The sequence below is a fragment of the Tympanuchus pallidicinctus genome, unplaced genomic scaffold (assembly GCF_026119805.1).
Source record: "Tympanuchus pallidicinctus isolate F22 unplaced genomic scaffold, pur_lepc_1.0 scaffold3, whole genome shotgun sequence".
Lineage (NCBI taxonomy): Eukaryota > Metazoa > Chordata > Aves > Galliformes > Phasianidae > Tympanuchus > Tympanuchus pallidicinctus.
The window spans coordinates 59121199-59143908 of record NW_026294747.1 but is presented as its reverse complement, the minus strand read 5'-3'; the positions used below and the strand labels follow the sequence as shown (position 1 = coordinate 59143908).

Genomic DNA, 22710 nt, shown 5'->3' with positions numbered 1-22710 from the left:
CCGCTCCACCCGGCCCCGCCCCGCCGAGCCTCCCGCCGCGCCCGGAACCCCGGTAAGAGACGAAGGCGGGACGGTGCGGAGCTCGGTGCCGCGGCTCCGCGGGGCCAACCCGGCACACGGCACGGGCGGCCCCGCTCTGCCCGCCATGGTGGTGCTCGGGTGCGGGACGGGGGATGCGGGGCAGCACAACCGGGACTCCGTTCGGTGCGGGCGGGGCGGACCCTCGGGGTCGTTCCGCGGCTCCGGGCGGCCCACCGGGCACCGAGACGCGCTTTCGCTCTTTGCGGGGCACCGGGAGCACTTCCTCCATTCCTCCCACCCCCCTCCCGCAGGACTCGGGGGGGGCGGTGCCGGCGGGGCTGCGGGGGGGCGGGCGGCGCTCCTTACACAGCACCGCTATTAAAGCTGGGCCGCCCCCCGCTCCGAACCGGGCTGTGACCCCGACCCGCCCTCCCCCTTCCCAGCCGGGAGAGCCCCCGGCCGTGCCCCCCCGCCCGCCGCACGGAGGTGTGGCCGCGGCGGAGCGCTTCGGAGTTGGCACCGCCGCCGTTGGGATGGAACAAAGCGCTCCGCCGCGCTCCGTCGCCGCCACTCTTCTTCCGCGCGCACCGCTATAAGAGCCCCGCGGGGCGGAGAGCGGCGCGGACGGATCGACGGACGGCGGCGGCCAAAGCCCCGGAACCGCGGAGATACCGCGGGGCGATGGGGTGAGTGGGGCTGAGCCGCGGCTCCGTTCCGCGTCCCCGTAGGGGGATTCGGGTTCGGTCCCGCGGGGGCGCGGCGCGGCGCCGTGATTCATTTCCTGGCCCCGACGGCTTTGAGGTCACCGCGGGGCGGGCGATATTTTTGGTGGCGGTTTCTGAAGTTGCAGCGCGCAGCACAAAACCCCGCGGGGCTGAGCCCGGGGGCGGCGGCGCCGATCCATCCCGCGGGTCACCGCCACGGGAAGGGGCGGCGGTGGCACCGGGACCGCGCGGAGCCGCGGGTGAGCCGGGCCGGGACGTGGCGGTGTGCCCGGCTCCTCGCAGGGGCACTCGGAGCCGCTCCGTGCCGCACCGGCGGCACCGGATGTGGGGATGGGCGCCGGCGGCCCCCAAGGGGGTGGATGGATGTGAAGAGCTCCGTGTGGGCGCCTGGCGAGCAGCGGGGCAGCTGTGGGGCTCTCAGCTTCTCCCTGTCTCCTGGGCACCAATGTGTGCAAAACAACAGCGTGAGCCTGGGGCGTGTGTGGTGCTCATGGGGACGGCGCTCACACGGGAGTGGTGGCACAGGGATGGCGCACAGGATGGCACACAGGATGGCACACAGGATGGCACACAGGATGGCACACAGGATGGCACACAGGATGGCACACACGGCAGTGGTGCACGCACGCGGATGGCGCACCTGAAGATGCTTCTTGGGAGCGTGCTGCCCACAGGGCCTCGCTGCGGGGCTCCAGCAGGACGATTGCGGGTGCTGCGCCCACGTGGCGCTGCCGGCCGCGGGTCCCCTCGCTGCGTGCCGCTCCGCTCCCCGGTGCGGTGCCGTGGCCGTGCGGGCGCAGCGGTGCCGCAGCCCCGTCGGGGCGCGGTGCGGCGGCCGGGACGGTGCCCTGTAATCGTCTTAGGCGGGATCAGGCGGGCAGGTCGAGGCTGGCCCCAGGAATGCATGGCAGCGCGGGGCGGGGGCAGCAGAGCCGGCTCACGCACAGGCGCTAATCGGAGCCAGGAGGTAATTAATGGAGCGCGGCGGTGTTGGCAGCGCTATCTCCCTATCGCGGACCTGCCCTGCTTATCTGGATTGGTCCCGCAAACAAGAGCCCATTGTGCCGCGCCGGGAGCCTGGGAAAGGCGGCACACGGGGGGGCACCGCGCCCCCTGCGCGCTCCTCACCTGGGCTGGGGGCTCCGGGAAGCCCCCTGACTCAGCCCGCACGCGGTTCCTCTCCTGGCACGGAGCGAGAGGTTCCTCTTCTGCCCCGCTGTGCTCACGGTGACTCAGTCGCCACCCTGGCACCGGCGTCGTCACCGTTTCCAGCGGGGTCACCCGAGGAGGCCGTGTTCCCTGCACGGCTGCGGTGGCACTGCCGAATTGATGGCTCTGGTTGGGGGCTGGCGGCAGCGGGTGCCCATGGGGGTGGTGGCGATGTTCCCGTGATGTTCCCGTTGGTGTCCCTATGGATGTTGTCCCCGTGGACGTCCCCACGGCTGTACTCACAGAGGTCCCCGTGGATTTGCTCAGAGAACTCCCCGCGGTGGTCGCTATGTTATTACCCACAGTGGAGCCCCGGGCAGCCCGGCTCGGCTCTGCGCAGCCCAGCAGGTGTTCAGGAGGCTGCAACCCGTGCAGCGAAGCAGCAGCTGCGGTGCCTGCAGGGAGCAGCTGGTGCAGGGGTTGGGCTCCAGAGCCCGACTGCAGCCAATGCTTTCGGAATGGGACGGAAGCGCGGCGCGGCAGGCGCAGCAGTGCTTATCTGTGCCGTGCCTGCCCGTGCCGATGGGCACAGCGTCAGGAAAACTCCTGTGAAGAGCGGGATTTGGAGGCCGTCCGGCACACGGCGGTGAGGGGGGCGATGACGAGCACCCATGTGAGGCGCGGTCATCCCTGCGCCCGGTCTGTGCCGTCACATGGGGCCACCTCCGGCCGCAATAACCGCAGCTCCGAGGGCTCCGCCGCACACGCGGAGCTGCCCGGGGCAGGTGGGGGTCGGGGGGGGACCGGCGCCGTCCGTGGCGTCCAGCTGGGGGCTGGGGCTGGGTGCGCGGTCGGGGTCGCGCCGCGGCGCTGGGCCCCATCCAAGCTCCGCTCTCCGGCGTTGCTCTTGGCCGCCGCCCCGACGCTCGGCCCCGCGGCCAACACAAACCCTCCCGGAGCCGTCGGCGGGGCGCAGCCCGCAGCGCTGTTTTCTTTCCCTCCCCGGCCCCGGGTCAGCCCGAGGCGACGCCGACCGCGGCTCCGGGCCGGCACCGGGAGACCCGCACCGACCCCGCCGTGCCCCGCAGGTTATGCTGCGCCCACACCGCCCTCTGAGCCCCCGCGAGAAGGAGAAGGGCTGAGCTGCGCCCGACGGCACCATGAGCCGCTCCCCGGTGTCCTCCGAGCTGCACCACATCGTCTCCTCCGCCTTCGAGAGCGTGAGTGCACACACGGGGCGGCGGGGAGAGGGGCGGAGGCGCAGCGTGGGGGCACGGCACCGCCGGTACGGCGCGGCACGGCGTGCGTCAGCGCGGCATCGAGGGGGGCGGCACGGCACGGCACGGGGCAGCGGGGGTCAGCGCGGCGCAGCACACGGCGTGGCACAGCACGGCACGTGGCGCTGCGCAGCCCTCCCATGCACCCCAGGGTTGCCATCCGGGCACGCGGCACCTGCCCCGGTGCGGTTATGGGGCAGCACCGTGAGGCTGAGCCGTGGGGCAGGGGTACCCTCAGGTGCCGGCTGTGCCGATGCCGTGCCGGGTGCTCAGCTCGGCGGGTTTATGGACCGCAGTTGTTTGGTTAACGATTAACCCCTCGCCGTCCCCGTACCGTGGCTGCGTTGGTGGCACGTGACCGGGGATGGGTCTGTGGTTGGCACAGCTCTGCGCCCCTTCTCTGCCACTGTGCCACCATGGATTTCCTCCTGCACATCGCGGTAAGGCGCTGCTCCGCACCCCGCACCGCCCGGCCGCGCTGTCCTGCAGGTGACAGAGTGCAGGGGGCTTTGCGGCATCGCCCACCCGGTGTGGGGATGGCGCAGCGCCGGCGTCCCGGCCAGGCGGGGTGGGTTTGCTGGGGGGTCCTCGGTGTAACCGCAGCCGGAGCTCAGCGCTGGGGCAGGGGATGTGGTGGGGGGGGGGCGTCCTGAGGAGGGCTGTGGGATCCGGAGCTGTGGCACCGCCCGTGGGGCGCAGGCGGGGTGCACGCCGGTGGGGACGGCAAGGAGAGTCATGGGGCAGCAAAGGGAAGAGGGCTGGGAGGAGGCTGGGGGGGCTCTGGGCTGAAGGGGGGGTCGGCTCCTGGGACCTCTATGGGGCCACCCCGGTCCTCAGTGGTGATCTGGGGGGTGACCGTGTGGCAGAGAGGACGCTGCTGGAGTTGGGGGCTGCCGTCGTGGGGGGGTCCCGAGCTGTGGGGCGGGGCGCCAGCGGCACCCCCCAACCCCCCGGCTGCGGGGGCCGGCCCTACAGCCGTGCCACCCCCTCCGCGGGGTCGTCCCGGGGGAGACCTTGGGGGGAAGGGAGCGGGCGGTGACGAGGGGTTCGACAGCGCAAACCCCGAGCGGGATCCGGGCACGGCCGGAGGCAGAGCCGCGTTCCGGAGGGCCGCGCACCGCCCGGGGGGGCGCATTCCGGCGGCGCCGCGCATAGCACAGCCCGGGGAGGGAGGGGAGGAGGGGGGGCCGGGATGCTGCTGCGCTGCGCTGCCCTCTGCGCTGTCACCTTGAGGCAGAGCGGGGCGGCTCCGCGGGTGTTTGCCGAGGGGGGGGACGGAGCCGCCGCCCCCCGCGCCGCCCCCCCCCCACCGCCGTGACCTTCCGATAAAGCGCCGCGAGCGCTGCGGAGGGAGAGGGCTCCGCCATGACTCAGGTACGGCCCGCACCCCGCATCCGCAATCAAATCCCATCCCGCACCCCGCCCCCATATCCCGCGTCCGCGCCCACACCCGCACCCTGCAGCTGGCAGCCGTCCCGGGGCGGTGCGGGCGCAGGGAGGTGACACGGGGGTGTGGGGCGCGGAGCCGGGGGGACGCGGGGCGCGGGGCCGCGTCCTTCGGGTGCGGGGTCCTGGGGCTGCGCGGGGCGGCTGCGCCCGGGGCTGCCGCGGTGGTATGCGGGATGCGCGCGCCGTGCGGTGCCGCGGGGGCGTGCGGGGCGTCCGTGTCCGGGATGGCACGGGGGAGGGCTGCGTCCAGGAGTGCGGTGAGGGTGGCGGACCCGGGGGTGCCACGGGGGTGTCCGTGCCGTGGGGGCGTGCGGGATGTCCGTTCCCCGCGGTGCCGCAGGGCCGTGGCGGCGTCCGCACCGTACGGAGCCGTGGCGCGCACCCGGCCCGGCCCAGCCCCGCCCCGTCCCGTCCGCAGCCCGAGCCGCCCGCGCCGGGCCCCGCTTCGCCACCGCTGGCTGAGGAAGAGGAGAAGGACCTGAACAAGGCGCTGGGCGTGGAGCGCTTCGAGGAGATCCTCAGCGACGCGCACCCGCGCAGCGTGGAGGAGCCGGGGCGCATCTACGGGGAGGAGGACTTCGAGTGTGAGTGGGGTACGGGGCGCGGGGGGGAGGGCGCGGGGCGGGGACAGCCACCCCAACACCCGCGCCACCCCGCAGACCACCGGCAGTCCTCGCTGCACATCCACCACCCTCTGTCCGCGCATCTGCCGCCTGACGCGCGCCGCAAGAAAGGGGCCCCCAAAAAGGGCAGGAAGAAGCGCGGGCGAGCGGCCGCCCCCGGGGAGAATCCTCCCATCGAGGAGGGGGAGGAGGATGAGGAGGAAGCGTGCGACACCGAGACGGAGCGCTCGGCCGAGGAGCTGCGGGGCGGCCCCGCCGAGGGGGTGCAGGTAGGGGCGGCGCGGGGCCGCGGGGCGCGGGGCCGCTCCTGGCCGTGCCACGCCTCTCGGTGCAGTTCTTCCTGCAGGAGGACGAGGTGACCGAGCGCCGTGTGGAGGAGCCTCCGGCCCCCCCTGCGCCACCCGGCCCCACGGCGGAGCCCCACGGAGCCCCGGCCCCCCCGGCAGCCAGGTGAGCGGAGGCTGTGCCGCGCCCCGCGGCTGTGCGCAGCGCCGGGTCCCGTGCCACGGGCTGTGCGGGATGGCTGTGCTGTGTGTTGCAGCCCCGGCGCCGAGGAGGGCCGTGCAGCCGAGGGCAGCGCCGTTCCCGAGGATGGCGGCTCCCCCGGGCGCCCCGCGGGCAGGGCGCAGCCCGGGCACCGCAGCTACAACCTGCACGAGCGGCGCCGCATCGGCAGCATGACGGGCGCGGAGCAGGCGCAGTACCAGAAGGTGCCCACGGACGAATCGGAGGCGCAGACGTTGGCATCGGCCGACCTCGACTACATGAAGAGTGCGTGCGGCGCCCGCGCCCCGGGGGTGGTGGGGTCCGGGGGGCCCGGAGCGGTGCGCGGGGCGAGCGAGGCCTCGTGCGGGGATGCGGGGCCGGGCGCGTGGAGCGGGAAGTGGCGGCGGCGCCTCCCCAGAGCGCCCCGTAGTCGCGGCTCGGAGCCCTCCGGCACCGCGTGCGCCTCAACGACGCTTCCCGGAGCGGCCGCCCTCGCTCCGGCGGTGCCCGGGTTCTCCTCCCCGCTGCCCGCCCCGTCCCGCGGTGCTGCGCCCGCCACCCTCGCCCACCCGCCCGCCGCTTCCCCTTGCCGCAGGTCACCGCTTTGAAGACGTGCCCGGCGTGCGGCGGCACCTGGTGCGGAAGAGCGCCAAGGCGCAGGTGGTGCACGTCGGTAAGGAGCACCGCGAGCAGAGCGCGCGGCCGCGCAGGTCGGACCGGCAGCCCCACGAGGTGGGTTGTACCGGGACGGGGGTCCCGGGGGGGAAAAGGGGGGATCCGCCCCGCGTCGTGCTGCGGGGCACCCACCGAACCGCGCCGCCGCAGGTGTTCGTGGAGCTGAACGAGCTGGTGCTGGACAAGAACCAGGAGCTGCAGTGGAAGGAGACGGCGCGCTGGATCAAGTTTGAGGAGGACGTGGAGGAGGAGACGGACCGCTGGGGGAAACCTCACGTGGCCTCGCTGTCCTTCCGCAGCCTGCTGGAGCTGCGCAAGACGCTGTCCCACGGTACGGCGCGGCGCCGACCCTCGGGGGTGCGCGCAGGGGGGTCCCCGCTCAGCCCGCTGCCCCGCAGGCGCCGTGCTGCTGGATCTGGACCAGAAGACGCTGCCGGGCGTGGCCCACCAGGTGGTGGAGCAGATGGTCATCACCGACCAGATCCGGGCTGAGGACCGCGCCAACGTGCTGCGTGCGCTGCTGCTGAAGCACAGGTGGGTGCGGGGCCGGGGCCGCGCGGCGCTGGGAGGCTCCGGCCAGGGCGCTTGGCTTCCGCACGCAGCTCTGCGCCCGTCTGCAGCCACCCGAGCGACGAGAAGGAGTTCTCGTTCCCCCGGAACATCTCAGCCGGCAGCCTGGGCTCGCTGCTGGTGCACCACCACAGCACCAACCACGTGGCTGAGGGCGGAGAGCCGGCCGTCACCGAGCCCCTCATCGCCGGGCACGGTGCTGAGCACGACACGCGCGTGGACGTGGAGCGGGAGGTGAGCAGCCCTTCCTCCCCCTTCCCCCCCCCCCTCCGCCGCCGCTCCTCATCCTCGGGCACCGCTGACCCCGTGCCCGCAGCGTGAGGTCCCGCCCCCCGCGCCCCCTGCCGGCATCACCCGCTCCAAGTCCAAGCACGAGCTGAAGCTGCTGGAGAAGATCCCCGACGACGCCGAGGCCACCGTGGTGCTCGTGGGTACGGAGGGGTGGCTGGGGGGGGGGGGGTTGTGTGCTGTGCACCCCATGGCGCCCCGTGCTGAGCGCTGCGCCCCGCAGGCTGCGTGGAGTTCCTGGACCAGCCCACCATGGCCTTCGTGCGGCTGCAGGAGGCGGTGGAGCTGGACTCGGTGCTGGAGGTCCCCGTCCCCGTGCGCTTCCTCTTCGTGCTGCTGGGCCCTAGCAGCACCCACATGGACTACCATGAGATCGGGCGCTCCATCTCCACCCTCATGTCCGACAAGGTGGGTGCCACCGCCTGCCCGCAGCGCCCTCCCCGTGCCCCGTTTCCATTCCCATCCCTGTGCCCTGTTCCCACTCCTGTCCCCCCTGGCCGCCGGTGCCCAGCCGCCCGCCCTGACCCCTCTGCCCGCAGCAATTCCACGAGGCCGCCTACCTGGCGGACGACCGGCACGACCTGCTGACGGCCATCAACGAGTTCCTGGACTGCAGCGTGGTGCTGCCGCCCTCCGAGGTGCAGGGCGAGGAGCTGCTGCGCAGCGTCGCACATTTCCAGCGTGAGATGCTGAAGAAACGCGAGGAGCAGGAGAGGAGGCTGCTGCTGGAGCCCAAATCCCCCGAGGAGAAAGGTGGGCTGGGGCACGGCGGGGCGGGCGTGGGGTGGCCGGGGCCGACCGTCCATCTGTCCGTCCATCCGGATGCAGCGCTGCTGAAGCTGAAGGTGGCTGAGGATGAGGATGAGGACGATCCCCTGCGGCGCACGGGGCGGCCCTTCGGGGGGCTGATCCGGGACGTGCGGCGCCGATACCCCCATTACCTGAGCGACTTCAGGGACGCCCTGAACCCGCAGTGCATCGCCGCCGTCATCTTCATCTACTTCGCCGCTCTGTCCCCGGCCATCACCTTCGGGGGGCTGCTGGGTGAGCACGGGCGTGGGGTGCATCCGGATGGGGCAGCGCTGTGTGGGGATGGAGCAGAGCGCCCTATGGAGCTGTGCAGAGCGCCCTATGGAGCTGTGCAGGGCGCCCTATGGAGCTGTGCAGAGCGCCCTATGGAGCTGTGCAGGGCGCCCTATGCAGCTGTGCAGGGCGCTGCGCGGCACGGAGGAGTGCGGTGCATAGTGAGGGGCCTTGGCCCAACCCCACGGGCCTTTTCTGACCCCATGCTTTCCGCAGGGGAGAAGACGCACGGCCTGATCGGGGTGTCAGAGCTGATCATCTCCACGTCGCTGCAGGGCGTGCTGTTCTGCCTGCTGGGTGCGCAGCCCCTGCTCATCATTGGCTTCTCGGGGCCGCTGCTCGTCTTCGAGGAGGCCTTCTTCACGGTGGGCAGGGGCTGCTCCCGGCTGTGGGGTCCCTATGGCCGCCCCCGCTCACCCCGTCTGTGCTGCAGTTCTGCACATCCAACGGGCTGGAGTACCTGGTGGGGCGCGTGTGGATCGGCTTCTGGCTCATCCTGATCGTGCTGCTGATGGTGGCCTGCGAGGGCAGCTTCCTGGTGCGCTTCGTCTCGCGCTTCACCCAGGAGATCTTTTCCTTCCTCATCTCCCTCATCTTCATCTACGAGACCTTCTCCAAGCTGGGCAAGGTGAGCTGTGGGTGCTGTGGGTGCTGCGGGTGCTGCGGGGCCAGGATGCTCCTGACGCCCCGCACTGCACAGATCTTCCAGGAGCACCCCCTGCACGGCTGCGCTCAGCCCAACGGCACGGTGTGGAGCAACGGCACCGCGGCACCCAACGGCACGGAGCAGCGCGGGGCCACCAAGGTGACGGGGCAGCCCAACACGGCGCTGCTCTCCCTGGTGCTCATGGCCGGCACCTTCTTCATCGCCTTCTTCCTGCGCAAGTTCAAGAACAGCCGCTTCTTCCCTGGACGGGTGCGTGGGGCAGGCGGGACGGCGGCGTGGGCACGGGGTGAGCCCTGCTTTGGGGGCACAGAGAGCCCAAGGGTGGTCGGGGGGTTCGGGGCCGGGCTGACTCCGTCCTTCCAACAGATCCGGCGCCTCATCGGGGACTTCGGGGTGCCCATCGCCATCCTGGTGATGGTTCTGGTGGACTACAGCATCCGCGACACCTACACGCAGGTCAGCGCCCAGGACCCCCACGCGCTCCCCCAGCCCCTCGTGGGATGCTGCCCCCCGCTATCTGGGCCTGGAGCCCTTTGGGTTGGGCGCTGCAGGGGTCCCCGCTGTGGGATGGGGGCAGCCCTCTCCCCGTGGGAGCCGGTGACCCCACAGCCTCCTGCGCCCTGCAGAAGCTGAGCGTGCCCAGCGGGTTCTCGGTGACGGCGCCCGATAAGCGGGGCTGGGTGATCAACCCGCTGGGCGAGAGGAGCGACTTCCCGGTGTGGATGATGGTGGCCAGCGGCCTCCCCGCCGTCCTCGTCTTCATCCTCATCTTCATGGAGACGCAGATCACCACGTGAGCGCAGCGGGGCCGGGCTGGGACGTGCACAGGGCTGGGAGCGCCGTGCCGAGCTGCGCCGTGCCGTGCTGCGCTCGTCGGGCCAAACTGTGCTGTGCTGAGCTACGCTGAGCCATTCCAAGCTGTGCTGTGCCCTGCTCTGCTCTGCCGCGCCGTGCCAAACCGTGCCATGCCGTGCCGTGCCGTGCCATGCTGAGCCATGCCCGCCTGGGCCATGCTGAGCCGTGCCTCATAGTGCTGAGCCTTGCCAAACCGCCATTCCATGTCAGGACGACCCGTGCCGTGCCATACCGTGCTGACCCTTGCCAAACTGTGCCGTGCCATCCTAAGCTATGCCATGCCGAGCCATTCTGAGCTGTGCCGTGCTGAGCCGTGCCCACCCGCGCCAACAGTCCGCCCTTGTGCCCAGGCTGATCATCAGCAAGAAGGAGCGGATGCTGCAGAAGGGCTCCGGGTTCCACCTCGACCTGCTGCTCATCGTGGCCATGGGAGGATTCTTCGCTCTCTTCGGGCTGCCCTGGCTCGCCGCCGCCACCGTGCGCTCCGTCACGCACGCCAACGCCCTCACCGTCATGAGCAAGGCGGTGGCGCCGGGGGACAAACACAAGATCCAGGAGGTGAAGGAGCAGCGCGTCACCGGGCTGCTGGTGGCCGTGCTCGTCGGTAGGTGCCTGCCGGGACGTGGCCGCGGGGCTCCGCCGTTTCCTGCTTGCACGCCACTGCCGACCCTCCCCCCCCCCCCGTCCTCAGGGCTGTCCATCGTCATCGGGGAGTTGCTGCGCCAGATCCCGCTGGCTGTGCTCTTCGGGATCTTCCTCTATATGGGCGTCACCTCCCTGAACGGCATCCAGTTCTACGAGCGCCTGCAGCTGCTGCTGATGCCCCCCAAGCACCACCCCGATGTCCCCTATGTCAAAAAGGTCGGAGGGTCCCGGGGCCGCTCTGGGGGTGGGAGAGGCCGTGCCCTGCGGGGGGGGCCGGGGCCGGGGCAGGGCTGGGTGTAGCGGGGCGCCTCGCTTAGGGCCGCAGTGCGGGCTGGGGAGCCACGCGGCAGGGAGGGCGCAGGAAGGGGGGAGGGGGGACGCAGGGTCCCGCGCGCCCTGACGCCCGCCCCCATGCAGGTACGCACGCTGCGCATGCACCTCTTCACCGGGCTGCAGCTGGCATGCTTGGCCGTGCTCTGGGCCGTCATGTCCACCGTGGCGTCCCTGGCCTTCCCCTTCATCCTCATCCTCACCGTGCCACTCCGCATGTGCCTGCTGAGCCGCATCTTCACCGACCGCGAGATGAAGTGTGTAAGTACCCGCCCGGCTCTGGGGGGCGCCGGGCGCAGCCCCCGCCGCCTCTCACCCCGCACCTCCCCAGCTGGATGCGGACGAAGCCGAGCCGATCCTGGACGAACGGGAAGGCGTGGATGAGTACAACGAGATGCCGATGCCGGTTTGAGCCCCGCGGCCAGACAGCGCGCCGGGCACGGCCGGCTCCCCACGTACGACCGTGCCCGGCACCCCGCGCCTTCGGGGCTCCGCCAAAGAGAAGCCGGCCCGCAGCCCAGCCGGCCCCGCTCGCCTCCGCCGCGGTCGGGGGTCCCTCGGCCGCGTCCCGACCGTGCCGTGGGGCGGAGCCCCCCCCACCGCCACCCTGCAGCGCCGCAGGTCCGCGCCCCGCCCCGGCCCCGCGCTCCCACCCGACGATCAGGTGTTTCCAGAACCCCGCTTTTCTTTAACGGGGTGACCCCGATGGCAATAAACGGCGTTACGAGCGCGGTGGGCTGAGGGGAGCTGAGCCCCTCCGGCTGCCGGCAGCCCAGGGGGTCGGGGAGCGCTGCCGTCGAGCCCCCCGGCCGCCCAGGGGCCGCAGGCGGGGCGCTGCCCCACGCCAATAAAGAGAACGGACTTTGCACACTTTTCACCGGTTTTATTGTAAAGTTCTCCCCGCTTCCCAAGCGCCCCCCTCTCCACCCGCGCCCGGCCCCGCAGCATCCCCAATGCGTGGCTGTCACAGCCCTGGGGGGCCAGGCGCAGCCCCCCCCTCCCCAGCAGCGTGTCGGGGACCCCCAGGAACGCCAGGCCCCTGCGGTGACCCCGGGCCCGGGGCTGAGGGCCCCCAGCCCCACACATCCCCTCGCTCCCCCCGCACACCGCTCGCGCCCCCTCCCCACCCTATCGGCAATAAATATCTCGCACCACCTCGGCCCCGCACGGCCGTGCCCCCGGTTGGGGGCAGCTCCGTTTCCCACCCCCCCCGGGCCGGGGGCTCCGTGCCCCCCCAGCGCCCACCCGGCTGGGCTGAGCCCCTCAGAATCGCAGCTCCCTCAGCTTCTGCCGCAGGTAATGCTTGGCCTCCTCGATGCCACTCACCTTCTCCAGCTCCGTGTAGGGCAGCTGCAAAGGGACACAAGCGTCAGCGTGGAGCCGCGCGCCGCCGTTCCCCAAAGCTGCCTCCGGCCCCCCTCCCCCCGGCCCGGCACAGACTGTGGAGGACAGCCGGCCCTGGGGACGGGGGCGGCCACCTGCCGTGTCCCGGGGGAGAAACGGGCCTCGGCACCGCCTTCAAGGGCTGTCAGTGCTGCCGTCCTCGGCTGGGGTCTCGCTGCCCCGCAGTCCCCGCTCTGCTCTGCCTCCCGGGTGCCGCACGTCCCGATTTCATCCCCGCGGAGCCGGGCAGGGCTGCAGCCTCCCCACGGCCCCCCTGCGGCGCCCTGCCTGGGGCCCGGCACGCAGCGCCCAAAGGGAGGACCCAAAATCACACCGACAGCCCCTGCACGAGGGACTAAAGGCAGTCCCTACTCCAGCACGAGGAGCTGGGGGAGCCCAGGGCTGCTCCACGCGTCTGCAAAGGGAGACTGCAGAATGACGAGGGGAATTCCAGCCCCGGGGAACTGCTGCTGGGGCACGGCTGCACACAGACAAGGGGCACCAGCAGATGAGGAAGGATAAGAGCCACCTTATGGGATGGCTGCCAGCGCCGTGCCCATAGAACAGGGGCAGAGAGCAGCACCAGGGCAGCATCCCGCAGCCTCCCACCCCGCAGCCTCCAGCAGAGCAGGCCTCCCTTCAGCCCCACACGGCACTGCAGCGGAGCTCTGAGTCATTGGGCCCCGTGCAGCTTCAGGGTCACGAGGGGACACTTCCACCTCCCTCCCAGGAAATGTGAGAAAAGCACAGCCCTGGGGAACCGCTAAGGCAGCTGCTGCACTGTAAAGCACAGGAGCCGCTGCCAGGGAGCGGCCCGATGAGAAACAGCACGGCAGGAAGGGCCCTGAAGGGGTGGGGAGGAAGCCTGGAGTCCCACGGAGCTCCTGGCCCAGCAGGGTGGGCTGGGGGCACCCCCATGAGCCCCGCGGGTGTCCCAGGCTGCAGCACAGCTCCTTTGAGCAAGCCGGCAGGGACAAGCAAGGAGAGCGAGAACAGCTGAGTGTGGAGCAGCTTCCGCAAGAAGTTAAAAGAGCCTCGGGCTCTTTGCAAAGGATGACCAAACAGAGCAAGGAGGGACCTCTGGAACCACAAATGAAACCACAGCTGTGTGTCACTGCGGCACAGGGCCGAGCCGGCAGCAGACTGCAAACCAGAAGCGCTGCATACAGCGGTGGGGGAGGGACGGAGCAGCCAACGGAGCCACAGCAACGGGACCCGCAGGGGCCACCGAGTCCAACCCCCAGCACAGAACCACGCGCCAGCCCGTGTCTCACAGCGCTGCCCAGAGGCTCCACGAGCTCCGGCAGCTCAGGGCTGTGCTGCTCCGTGCCCACCGCCCTCCGTGCACAGCCCTTCCCCACCCCCCGCTCAGCTCCGTGCCGTTCCCCGCAGCCCCGCTCCCGTCCCCCCCGCGGTGCTCAGGATCCCAGCGCCGCGAGGAGCTCTGAGCCACATCCGCCATCGGTTACAAAACCCGCAGCTGCCCGGCACGGCGGCCGCCAGCAGGAGGGCAGTAAGGAGCTTTAAGCTGCGCTTTACGGCACGACCTGCGCCCGTAACGCCGGTGAGCGCCCAGGAGGAGGAACGGAGGGGACGCTCCCAGCTCCGAGCTGCCGCCCCCCGCGCCGCCCGGCCCCGCACTCACCTGCACCAGACAGTAGCCCAGCAGGCGCAGATGCCGGTCCCGCATGGCGCGTGAGCCCACCAGGATGTCGGAGTTCTGGCAGTAATGCCACTTGTCGTTGACCGACAGCACCACCCTGCAGGGACGGGACGGTGGGAGGGGGGCGGCGTCACCCCGCGCTGCGGGCCGAGGCCGAGGAGCCCCCCGGGCTGCAGAAGGGGCGCCTCTCCTCTCGGAAGTCCGGGGGGGGGGGGGGGGGGGGGGGAACACGCGCAGCAGCTCCTCTCGGTACCTCTGAATGTCGTCGGCCGCTGGCGGCCCCTCGGCGGGACCCCGGGCCGGGCCGGGCCGGCACGGCGAGGGCGGAGGGCGGGCGTCCTCGGCCGGGGCTGGGCTGCGGCCCTCCGCTTCCTCGTGGGGCTGCTCCCCCTGGAAGCAGGAGCGCTCGCGGCCGGGGCAGGCGGCCGCCTCCTCCTCCAGGATCTTCCCGATGGGGAACTGGAAGAGGGTGGCAGCGGAGGAGCCCCGCGGGGAGCAGTCGGGGGTGCCGGCGGGCTGCGCCGAGAGGCACTCGGAGGGACTGCTGAGCGTGGAGCTGCCCTGGCTCTCCAGGGAAGACTCTTTGCTTAGGGCGCAGTAATAGTCCGAGGGGGGCTGGTAGCAGGGCCCCCCCGGGGCCGGGCAGAGCGTGGACAGGAAGCGCCCCGCCAGGTTGTTCTCCCGGCGCGCTGCCGGGGGGCTGCCGGGGGGCTCCGGAGCAAAGGGGGCAAAGTCCTGCAAGTCCGAGGTGAGCGCCAGGACGCTGGAGCGCAGGGAGACGGCGGCGGGGGGGGCGGCGGGGGGGGCCTTGGAGGCTGCGGGGACGCGGGAGAGGGGCAGCACCGTGCCCGAGCGGTTAATCCACAGCAGGAAGTCTGCGGAGGAAGCGCCGGGGTCAGCGGCGGGCCCGAATCGCATCCCCAAAACGCAGAGCTCTGCTGCCCTGACCCCCCCCCCCCCCCGGGCAGCACAACCCCCCGCTGGGTGCCGGCAGCCTACCTGTGCAGTACCCCGGGGGCAGCACCTCGTCCTGCCGGTAGCACTCCTCCCCCACCAGCTGCCGCAGCGCCTCAGCCACCAGCCCTTTGTAACTGAGGGGGAAAGCAGTCAGGGGACCCGCAGGAGGGGACGCGGCCCAACCCCAGCACCCCACAGCCCCAGCCCGGCCCCTTGCTGACCACAGCATCCCAGAGCTGCGGGGCTTGGGAGGCACCTCTGGAGCCGCCCCGCTCCATCCCCCCACAGCAGCTCCTTCAGCAGCTGCACGGCGTCCAGAAGGGTTTGGGATCTCCACAGGAGACTCCCCCACCTCTCTGGGCTCCGGTCCAGGGCTCTGCCACCCTCACAGCACAGCAATTCCTCCTCACGTTCAGATCAACTCCCTGGGCTGCAGTCTGCGCCCGCTGCTCCTCGTCCTGGCGTCCAGCACCACCAAACGGAGCCCGGCCCCCTCCCCTGCCCTTCCCTTCAGCACCGCTCAGGTCCCTCAGCCTTCTCTCCTCCACACACCAGGGCTCTCCCAGGCCCCACCAGGAGCTGCTCCAGGCCCCACCATCTCTGCATCCTCCCCTGGGTTCCTCCAGCAGTTCCCATCTGCCTGGATCTGGGCAGCCCAGCGCTGGGTGCGCTGCTCCAGCCGTGCCCCCCCAGGGCAGGGTGGAGGGGGGATCACCTCCTTCACCCCTCTGGCCACTCTCTGCACTGCATCCCAGGCCTCCTTGGCCACCAGCACACCCTGCTGGTCCACAGTCAGCCTGTGGCCAACTGCTGGTTGCCTGTCGGCCACCACAACCCCCAGGTCCTTATCTGCAGAGCTCCTTCCCAGCAGCTCAGCTCCCAACCTGCACCACTGCCGCCATCGCTCATCTTCCCGCTGATCCTCATCAGGTTCCTCCCCGCCCAGCTCTCCAGCTCGTGCCCACAGCCACGTCTGCACCTCACATCCCCGGCAACACCGGGGGGTCACCGCCTGCACGAGGGCCGGGCGCCGGCGCACCCCCTGCCCCCCTCACCTGTACTTCCTGTTGGCCTCGTCGGCGGTCAGCGCGTGCTCGAACATGAGGACGCGGTAGCGCGGGTCGAGGCGGGGGCCGCTGTAATCACGGAACTCCAACTCCACAGCGGCATCCAGCAGAGAGAGGTAGCGGCGCACGATGAGCGCGTAGGGGCTGCCTGCGGGAGGGGCGGGCGGCTGGAGGGGGCCCGGGCCGCCCCTCACCCCCCAGGCCGCCCGCCCCGCACCCCGGGGGGCTGCGCCGCCCCATCCGGAGCCGCCTCCGACCCGCCGTGCCCCAACTGCCGCGTTTACCCTGGGAAGAGCCCGACGTACTCATAACGTTGGTGATGAAAGCCGGGGAGAAGACTTGATGCAGGACAGACTGGGGGAAGTGGCTGAGCTGGAACATGGACATGAGGATGTTGACGGTGGCCAGGGGCGAGCTGCCCGCTTTCTGCTCCAGGATGGCCTCCAGCTTGGGGAAGAGCTCGCTGTGGTTGGACGGGCGGTAGTTCATCCGGCTGAAGGGAAACACCAGCTTCTGGATCACCTGCGGCCAAAGGAGGAGTCGGGCTGGTGGCGGCGGGATTGGAAGCGCGCGGCGACGCAGAGCTGAGCTCCCCCGGCACCGCGGCAGCTGGCCGGGCACGCAGCTCACCCACCTTGCTGTCCAGCTGCTCCCCGCGCTTCAGGAGGAAGTTTGCGATGGTGTCGAGCAGGCGCGGCTCCCGCAGGCGGTGCCGGGCCACGTACTTGGCAATGAGGGCCATGGTGTAGGGCGTCAGGTTCTCGGCCTTCCTGGGAAGCCACTCTGCACGGCAAAGCACAGCCGGGGCTCAGGCCCTGCCTGGAGCGCTGCTCTCCAGAAGGGGCCGCAGTGTGGGTCAGAGGGAGGCGATGCAGCCACAACCCAGGCGGCTCCGCAGCACGCGGCAGGGTGCGGGGCTGCGGGCAGGAGGGCAGATCCCTGCCGTGTGAACCACGTGGCACAGCTAAAGAGCAGTGGGAAAGCACACGGAGTGTGATTCCACAGCAACCCCACGGACACCAACCCGCTGCCCACCCCAAGGCGAGGTGGGCTCACGGTGCTGGAAGGGGCACCGAGGGGGGCATCACACAGAGCACCTCCTGCCTGCACTGCAGGGCAGGACTCTGCGCAGCGCTGGACAACCCCAGCAGCTCCAGGGTCTGGGAAGGAGCCGTAGGGCCGCATGGGCGCAGCAAGGTGCAGCCAGCAGTCTCCCCCCACACTGCCCTCACCTGCCATGCTGCGGATGAATCGCTCTTGGCGGTTTTCATAGAAGAGCTGCGAGCTGAAGATGGCCTCCAGCGCCTTGTTGTTGGCCTCCTGGGCGCACAGGGCCAGCATCTCGTCCAGCAGGGCCAGCTCGTGCTCCCGCATGGCGCTCACCTGGCCCAGCGTGTGCCGCACCAGGCGCAGGATCTTACGGTTGTTGATGAGCTGCTGGTCGGAGGCCGGGTGGCCCTGCAGGGCCTGCGCCCGCAGCCGATAATAGGAGAGCAGCAGGAAGAGGGTCTGAGGGTGCCGCTCCTTCTCCAGGTGCCGCTCCAAGCTGCTGAGGCACGACTCGACCAGGGGGTGAGGGCTGGAGGGGTGCAGGCGCATCACGCTGCTGAACACCATGGAGACGTCCTTCTGGTTGAAGCGGCCCAGGCGGTTGCGGGACTCGTCCTCCAGCACCCGCACCAGGGGGGACTCCCCGGGCAGCCCTGCAGCAAAAGGACAGCATTAAGGACCCCAAAAGCACCTCTGCAAAAGGGACGGTGCCAGGGACAGGTTGGTGATGGGGGGAGTCAGAGGAGAGAGAAAGATAAAACAGAGGTGAGAATCACAGAACGGCCTGGGTTGCAAAGGAGCACGATGCTCATCCAGTTCCAACCCCTGCTGTGTGCAGGTCGCCAACCAGCAGCCCAGGCTGCCCAGAGCCACATCCAGCCTGGCCTTGAATGCCTGCAGGGATGGGGCATCCACAGCCTCCTTGGGCAACCTGTGCCAGTGCCTCACCACCCTCTGCCTCCAAAACTTCCTCCTCACATCCAACCCAAACCTCCCCTGTCTCACTTTAAAACCATTCCCCCTTGTCCTATCAAGAAGGCCAGGCCAGAACGCCAGCACAGCAGCACATCGCTCTGCTGGCAGCCATTCCACCGCAGCAGAAGCCCTTTGGTTTATCCACAAAAATAAGACTTCATTTTCAGGTCCGGGTCTTTGTGAGGAGGAATAATGCATCTCAAAGCGCTTTAAAGAAGTGTTTTGTTTGGAAGACAAACGGAGTGTCAACACAGGGCTGAAACACGAACTGCCGTGTGTGACAGGAGTTTATCTTTCCACATTTCTAACTCCCTCTCCCCGTGTTTTCCAGCTTAGCTGCGGCCTTTCAGATTGGGCTCCTGGGGGAAATACCTTTCTCTCACTCTGGACGCATTATTCAACCACAGAAAGACGAGAGGCCACGTGTGCAGTGTGGTTATGAAAAAAGGCAAAGGCCACGGCTCGTGTGTCAGGAGAGATATCCTCAGCAGAGCCATGAAGCGTTCTGCGCGCCCTATGAGGCCCCAGTAGCCCACTGCTCACCCGAGCCAGACGAGGAGACTCCGATGTTTAAAAGGGCTTTAAAGAAACCAAGGCAGCATGGGGTAAGTCGCTGCGTTTTATCGTTCATCAGAAATCAGTCAGAAGGTGGAAAGTGAAGAATTGGTCTGAGCAGTTGCTTTGTTCCTTAGGAGGCCTCCGAAAGGCGGGTGAGCGTTTTTATTAATGAGCTGGAGCCCATGGGGAGCGGGGAGGGCGAGGCAGGGGAACAAAGTGTGGGTCAAAACCAGAGCGGGCCGGGGGAGCCCAGCTCGGGGAGAGGCGCGGAGTTAACAAACACAAAGCGCTGCCGGGGGGAGCAGGACCTCCCCTCCCCCCCACCTTCAGCAGGATCTCGAGTTACTGCCTCAGCCCCCAGCAGGGCGCAGGCAGCTCAGCTCCGTGCAGCTCGGCACAGACCTCAGCCCGGCACGCAGCTGCCGCTATGAAAAGGCAAAGGCAGCGGCAGGGAACATCAGCGTGGGACGTCAGGGGCACAGGACTGGAAGGAAGGCTTGGGCTGGGGGCCGGGCACCCGCTGCCACAGGCAGCCAGCAAGCATAATCCCCTCCGGAGAGGTGGGAGGGAGCGTAGGGCCTTTAACGAGGCTATCGAGGAGCCCTCAGCACGCTGCCAGGGGCCAGAAAGGCTCTGCGATGCACAGCAAGGAACACAGGCTGCGGGAACGCTCTCTCCCAGAGAGGAGCCATCAGACAACCCGCACGTCTCAGGACAGGAGCCAGGCAGGCCGCTCTTCCACAGCCCCAGGCAGAGCTGTGCAGCACGGCCCGGTGCCACCCGCATGGAGCAGCACGGGTTGAGATTCACACTCAGAACAGACGCGACTCTGCTCCACACGCCCAGAGCACGGAACCCTGCGCTCCCACAGGAAGCCCTCGGCGCCGCCCCGTGCCCGGGCCACTCACCCAGCGCGGCAGCAGCGTACAGACAGTTGACGATGCTGAAGTTATCGAACTTGGAGCAGCCGCTGATGATGGCCTGGCACAGCGTCTGGAACTCGGGCTGCTCCAGCACCGGGCCGGGCCGCCGGCTCTCCCCGTTGAGGGCGGCCGGGCCCTGCTGCTGCTGCAGGAGCTGGCCCAGCTTGTGCAGGGCGATGGGGTAATGGCTGGCCGACACCTTGCCGGGGTTCTGCGTCACCCAGCGCAGCACCTCGCCCACGCTGCGCGAGCGCTCGATCAGCCGCTTCATGGTGAAGAAGGTGTCGTAGCTCATCTTCTCGTGGATGAAGTTCCAGCTCTTCCTCTTGCCGTGCCCGCGAATCCTGCAGGCGTCCGGGGGCAGGGCGTGCAGCAGCCCATGGCCGTAGGGATCCAGCGGGAGCAGCAGTGCGCGCGGCCTGGCCCTGCCCGCGCAGTAGCAGGCGGGATGCATGGCGGCCCCGCTGCGCTCAGCCGGGCCCCGGGGGCTGCCGGGCCGCGCGCGACGGCGGCTCAGGGTGCGGAGCCATGGCAGCAGGCGCAGCATGGCGCGGGCGGGGCGGCGCGGGGGGCTCCGCGGGACCGGGGGACCCTGCGAGGGAGAGCGGGGCTGAAGAGGGGGCGGCGCCGGAACTCCGCCCCGCGCCTGAGCCCGGATCCGAACCCGGATCGCGCCGCGCCGGGATCCCCGGGCCGCCCTCGGCCCTCCCTCCCGCCGCCCGGCCCCGGATCTCGGCCCGCTCCGGGCCCGCCGAGCGGACCGAGGCCCTCGTGAGCGGCGCCGCGCCCGCCCGGTACCGGGACCCCCGACCCCATCCCCGAAGCGCCCGTCCGGCCCCCTCCCCGGCCCCCCGGCCCCCGCCCCGCCTCGCCGCCCCGGCCCCTCCCTCCGAGCCCCGCCTACATGGCGCTCGCGGCCGCGCTGGGACCCGCCGCGCCCCGGCCGCTCAGCGCCGCCCGGACACCGAGTCCGCCATCTTCCCGACAGCCCCCGCGCCGGCAGGGAGGCCTCGGCACCGCCCCCGCGCGGCACGCACTTCCGGGGGCGGAGCCGGAGCGTAGTATGCAAATAGCCGCCGAGCGGCGCCCAATGAGAGGCAGTCCCGTGACGGGGGCGGAGCCGGGGCTACGGGCGCATGCGCACTACTGCCCGGCCGGACGCGTGGCTCCAGGCGCGGGCCCCGCCCCGCCCCAGTGCGCATGTCCGAGCGGGGCCGAACGGCCCGAGCGCCGCCCCCGCCCCCCGTTCCTCCCAGCTCCCCCCGCCTCCTCGCGCACAGAACACAGAGAGCAGCGTTTGGAGCATCCACAGTTTTCTTCCTTTTTAATCTTAAAAGAAGCACGGCCGAGCACATGCTCACGGCACCGAGGGCCCAGCCCCGAGCACGGGCCGGTAGCCCCTGACCCCCGCAGGGCTCGCAGCCGCGGGCAGCAGGCACCTGGGGGCTCACGGGGCGCTGCGTCCCCCCCCTTCTGCTCGGTGCCCTGCGGTGCAACTCCGTGCCTCGCCCCGTGCGCGGAGGGCTTCCGGCGGTGGTAGAGGGCTGAGGGCAGCACCGGGGCCGTGCCAACTCCGTGCTGGCTGTGAGCAGCCCCTGAAGCACCGGGACATAGCCAACACCCCTCGAGTTCTGGAGCAGCAGCAGAACCCTGAGCACCGCAGCGCGAGAGTGGGGGGCGGTTCCAGTCGGGGTGCGGGGCAGCGCTATCTGCGGTACATGGTGAAGGCCATGAAGCTGAAGAGCAGGGTGAGGCCGGCCAGGAAGGTGGTGGCGGTGGCGGTGAAGACGTGGCGGTACTGCAGCTGGAAGTACCAGAGCACGGCCAGCATCAGCACGAAGAGCGGCAGCATCAGGCTGCCCACGTTGAGGGCGGTGTGCACGGGGTCGGCGGAGGCGCGGGGGCCGGCGGGTGCAGGGGCAGGGCTGTGCTGGGAGATGTGGCAGTGCAGGACGCTGTTGGGTGCCAGGTGAAGGGCTGCCAGGCTCTGGGCATCGTCACGCAGCAGCTGGCCCTGGTAGATGAGCCGCACCTGCTGCTCCTGCCCGGGAAAGTAGGTCCTGTGGACAGGGGACATCACATCATGTGCAGATGGCACCAACCCCACGCCCACCTCCGGGACTGCCCAGAACCGCGGTGCTGTGCCCGCACCACGTCCTGCAGCATAACCCACTGCTCGTCCCACGTCCTCACAGTGCCACCCACAGCTCGCACCGCGTCCCTGCAGCGTCACCCACAGCTCTCCCCGTATCCACAGGAGCGTCACCTACCGTTCACTCGGTGCCCCCTGCTGTCACCTACGCCTTTCCCCATGTCCTCAGGCTGTCACACACAGTTGTCTTGGTGTCCCTGCACTCTCACCCACACCTCACGCTGTGTTCTCAACACCGTTACCCACAAGCCATCCTGTGTCACCTACAGCTCACTCCACGTGTCCAGGCTGACCCTGTAATATTACCCACATCAGGCTCTGTTGACCCACTCTGTAACCTACAGTTCTATTCACGCCCCAGGCCGTCATCCACCACACAACCCATGTCCCCAGGTGTCACCCAACACTCACCTCATGCCTCTGCACTGTCACCCACCGCTTACCTCACATCCCCAGGCTGTCACCCACAGCTCCTTCTGTGACCCCACGATGTTCCTTACTACTCACCTCACACCCCTGTCACTCCACCGGCTGTCACCTACCGCTCACCCCCCGTCCCCGTGGTGTCACTCACCACTCATGCAGTGTCTCTACACCGTCACCCACTTCCCGCCCCGCACTGTCCCCGCACTACGCGCCCTCCCCGCCCGCCACTCACCTCTTGAGGGCCCCCACGGTGTCCCCGGGCCGCACCCTGGCCAGCCGCTCGGTGTCGTTGAGGAATTTGAGGCGTAGCACCATGGTGGGCTCCGCGGGGCCGCCCCCCGCCGCTCCGCCCGCACTCTGCTGGGGGGCCCCGGCGCCGCCCCGCGCCCGCAGCGCAGCCGCCGCTCCGCCCGCCCCATCGGGGCCCGCCCCGCCCGGGGCCGAGGCCGGGGCCTTGTGCGGGGCGACGGGCTCGGGGGCGGCGCTCGGGCCCTCCTCGGGCAGCGGCGCGGCGGCGCGAGGCGGCGGAACGGGCTCGGGGGCGCGCGTGGAGGCCCAGGCCAAGGCCAGCACGGCGACGGCCAGCAGCAGCGCGAACAGCGCGGTCACCTCGTCGCCCACGCCTTCGATCAGCGCCATGGCGGCGACTACCGACCTGCGGGCACCGAGCGCCGCCGTCAGCCCGCCGGGCCGCGGCCGCCCAGAGGCGCGCC

The 22710-nt window shown here is 70.4% G+C and overlaps 3 protein-coding genes across 5 annotated transcripts; 1 reads left to right on the top strand and 2 right to left on the bottom strand.

Moving 5' to 3' along the window:
• Positions 1 to 576: 576 nt before the first annotated feature.
• SLC4A2 (solute carrier family 4 member 2) lies at positions 577 to 11716 on the top strand. 3 transcript variants are annotated; one of them, XM_052696527.1, is made up of 23 exons: positions 580 to 707; positions 2984 to 3115; positions 5040 to 5205; positions 5281 to 5513; positions 5579 to 5694; positions 5786 to 6015; positions 6326 to 6462; positions 6556 to 6736; positions 6804 to 6939; positions 7026 to 7209; positions 7292 to 7406; positions 7487 to 7671; positions 7803 to 8016; positions 8092 to 8307; positions 8563 to 8711; positions 8780 to 8974; positions 9047 to 9262; positions 9380 to 9469; positions 9640 to 9806; positions 10219 to 10472; positions 10560 to 10729; positions 10931 to 11104; positions 11175 to 11716. In XM_052696527.1, the coding sequence occupies exons 2-23, from the start codon at positions 3056 to 3058 to the stop codon at positions 11253 to 11255; spliced, it is 3669 nt and encodes a 1222-aa protein (XP_052552487.1). In that variant the 5' UTR covers positions 580 to 707; positions 2984 to 3055; the 3' UTR covers positions 11256 to 11716. The 3 variants fall into 3 exon arrangements, with proteins under 3 accessions (XP_052552486.1, XP_052552485.1, XP_052552487.1); XM_052696526.1 differs by having other exon boundaries at positions 577 to 707; positions 5591 to 5694; positions 7803 to 8307; XM_052696525.1 differs by having other exon boundaries at positions 577 to 707; positions 7803 to 8307.
• FASTK (Fas activated serine/threonine kinase) lies at positions 11712 to 20446 on the bottom strand. Its single transcript, XM_052696554.1, has 10 exons — positions 20324 to 20446; positions 19405 to 20011; positions 17146 to 17616; positions 16548 to 16696; positions 16198 to 16435; positions 15902 to 16061; positions 14889 to 14980; positions 14143 to 14764; positions 13872 to 13986; positions 11712 to 12193 (listed from the first exon to the last, which is right to left on the bottom strand). The coding sequence occupies exons 2-10, from the start codon at positions 19964 to 19966 to the stop codon at positions 12107 to 12109; spliced, it is 2496 nt and encodes an 831-aa protein (XP_052552514.1). The 5' UTR covers positions 19967 to 20011; positions 20324 to 20446; the 3' UTR covers positions 11712 to 12106.
• A 269-nt stretch (positions 20447 to 20715) lies between these two features.
• On the bottom strand, positions 20716 to 22710 carry TMUB1 (transmembrane and ubiquitin like domain containing 1). The gene is made up of 2 exons (XM_052696681.1): positions 22230 to 22710; positions 20716 to 21479 (listed from the first exon to the last, which is right to left on the bottom strand). The coding sequence occupies exons 1-2, from the start codon at positions 22634 to 22636 to the stop codon at positions 21125 to 21127; spliced, it is 762 nt and encodes a 253-aa protein (XP_052552641.1). The 5' UTR covers positions 22637 to 22710; the 3' UTR covers positions 20716 to 21124.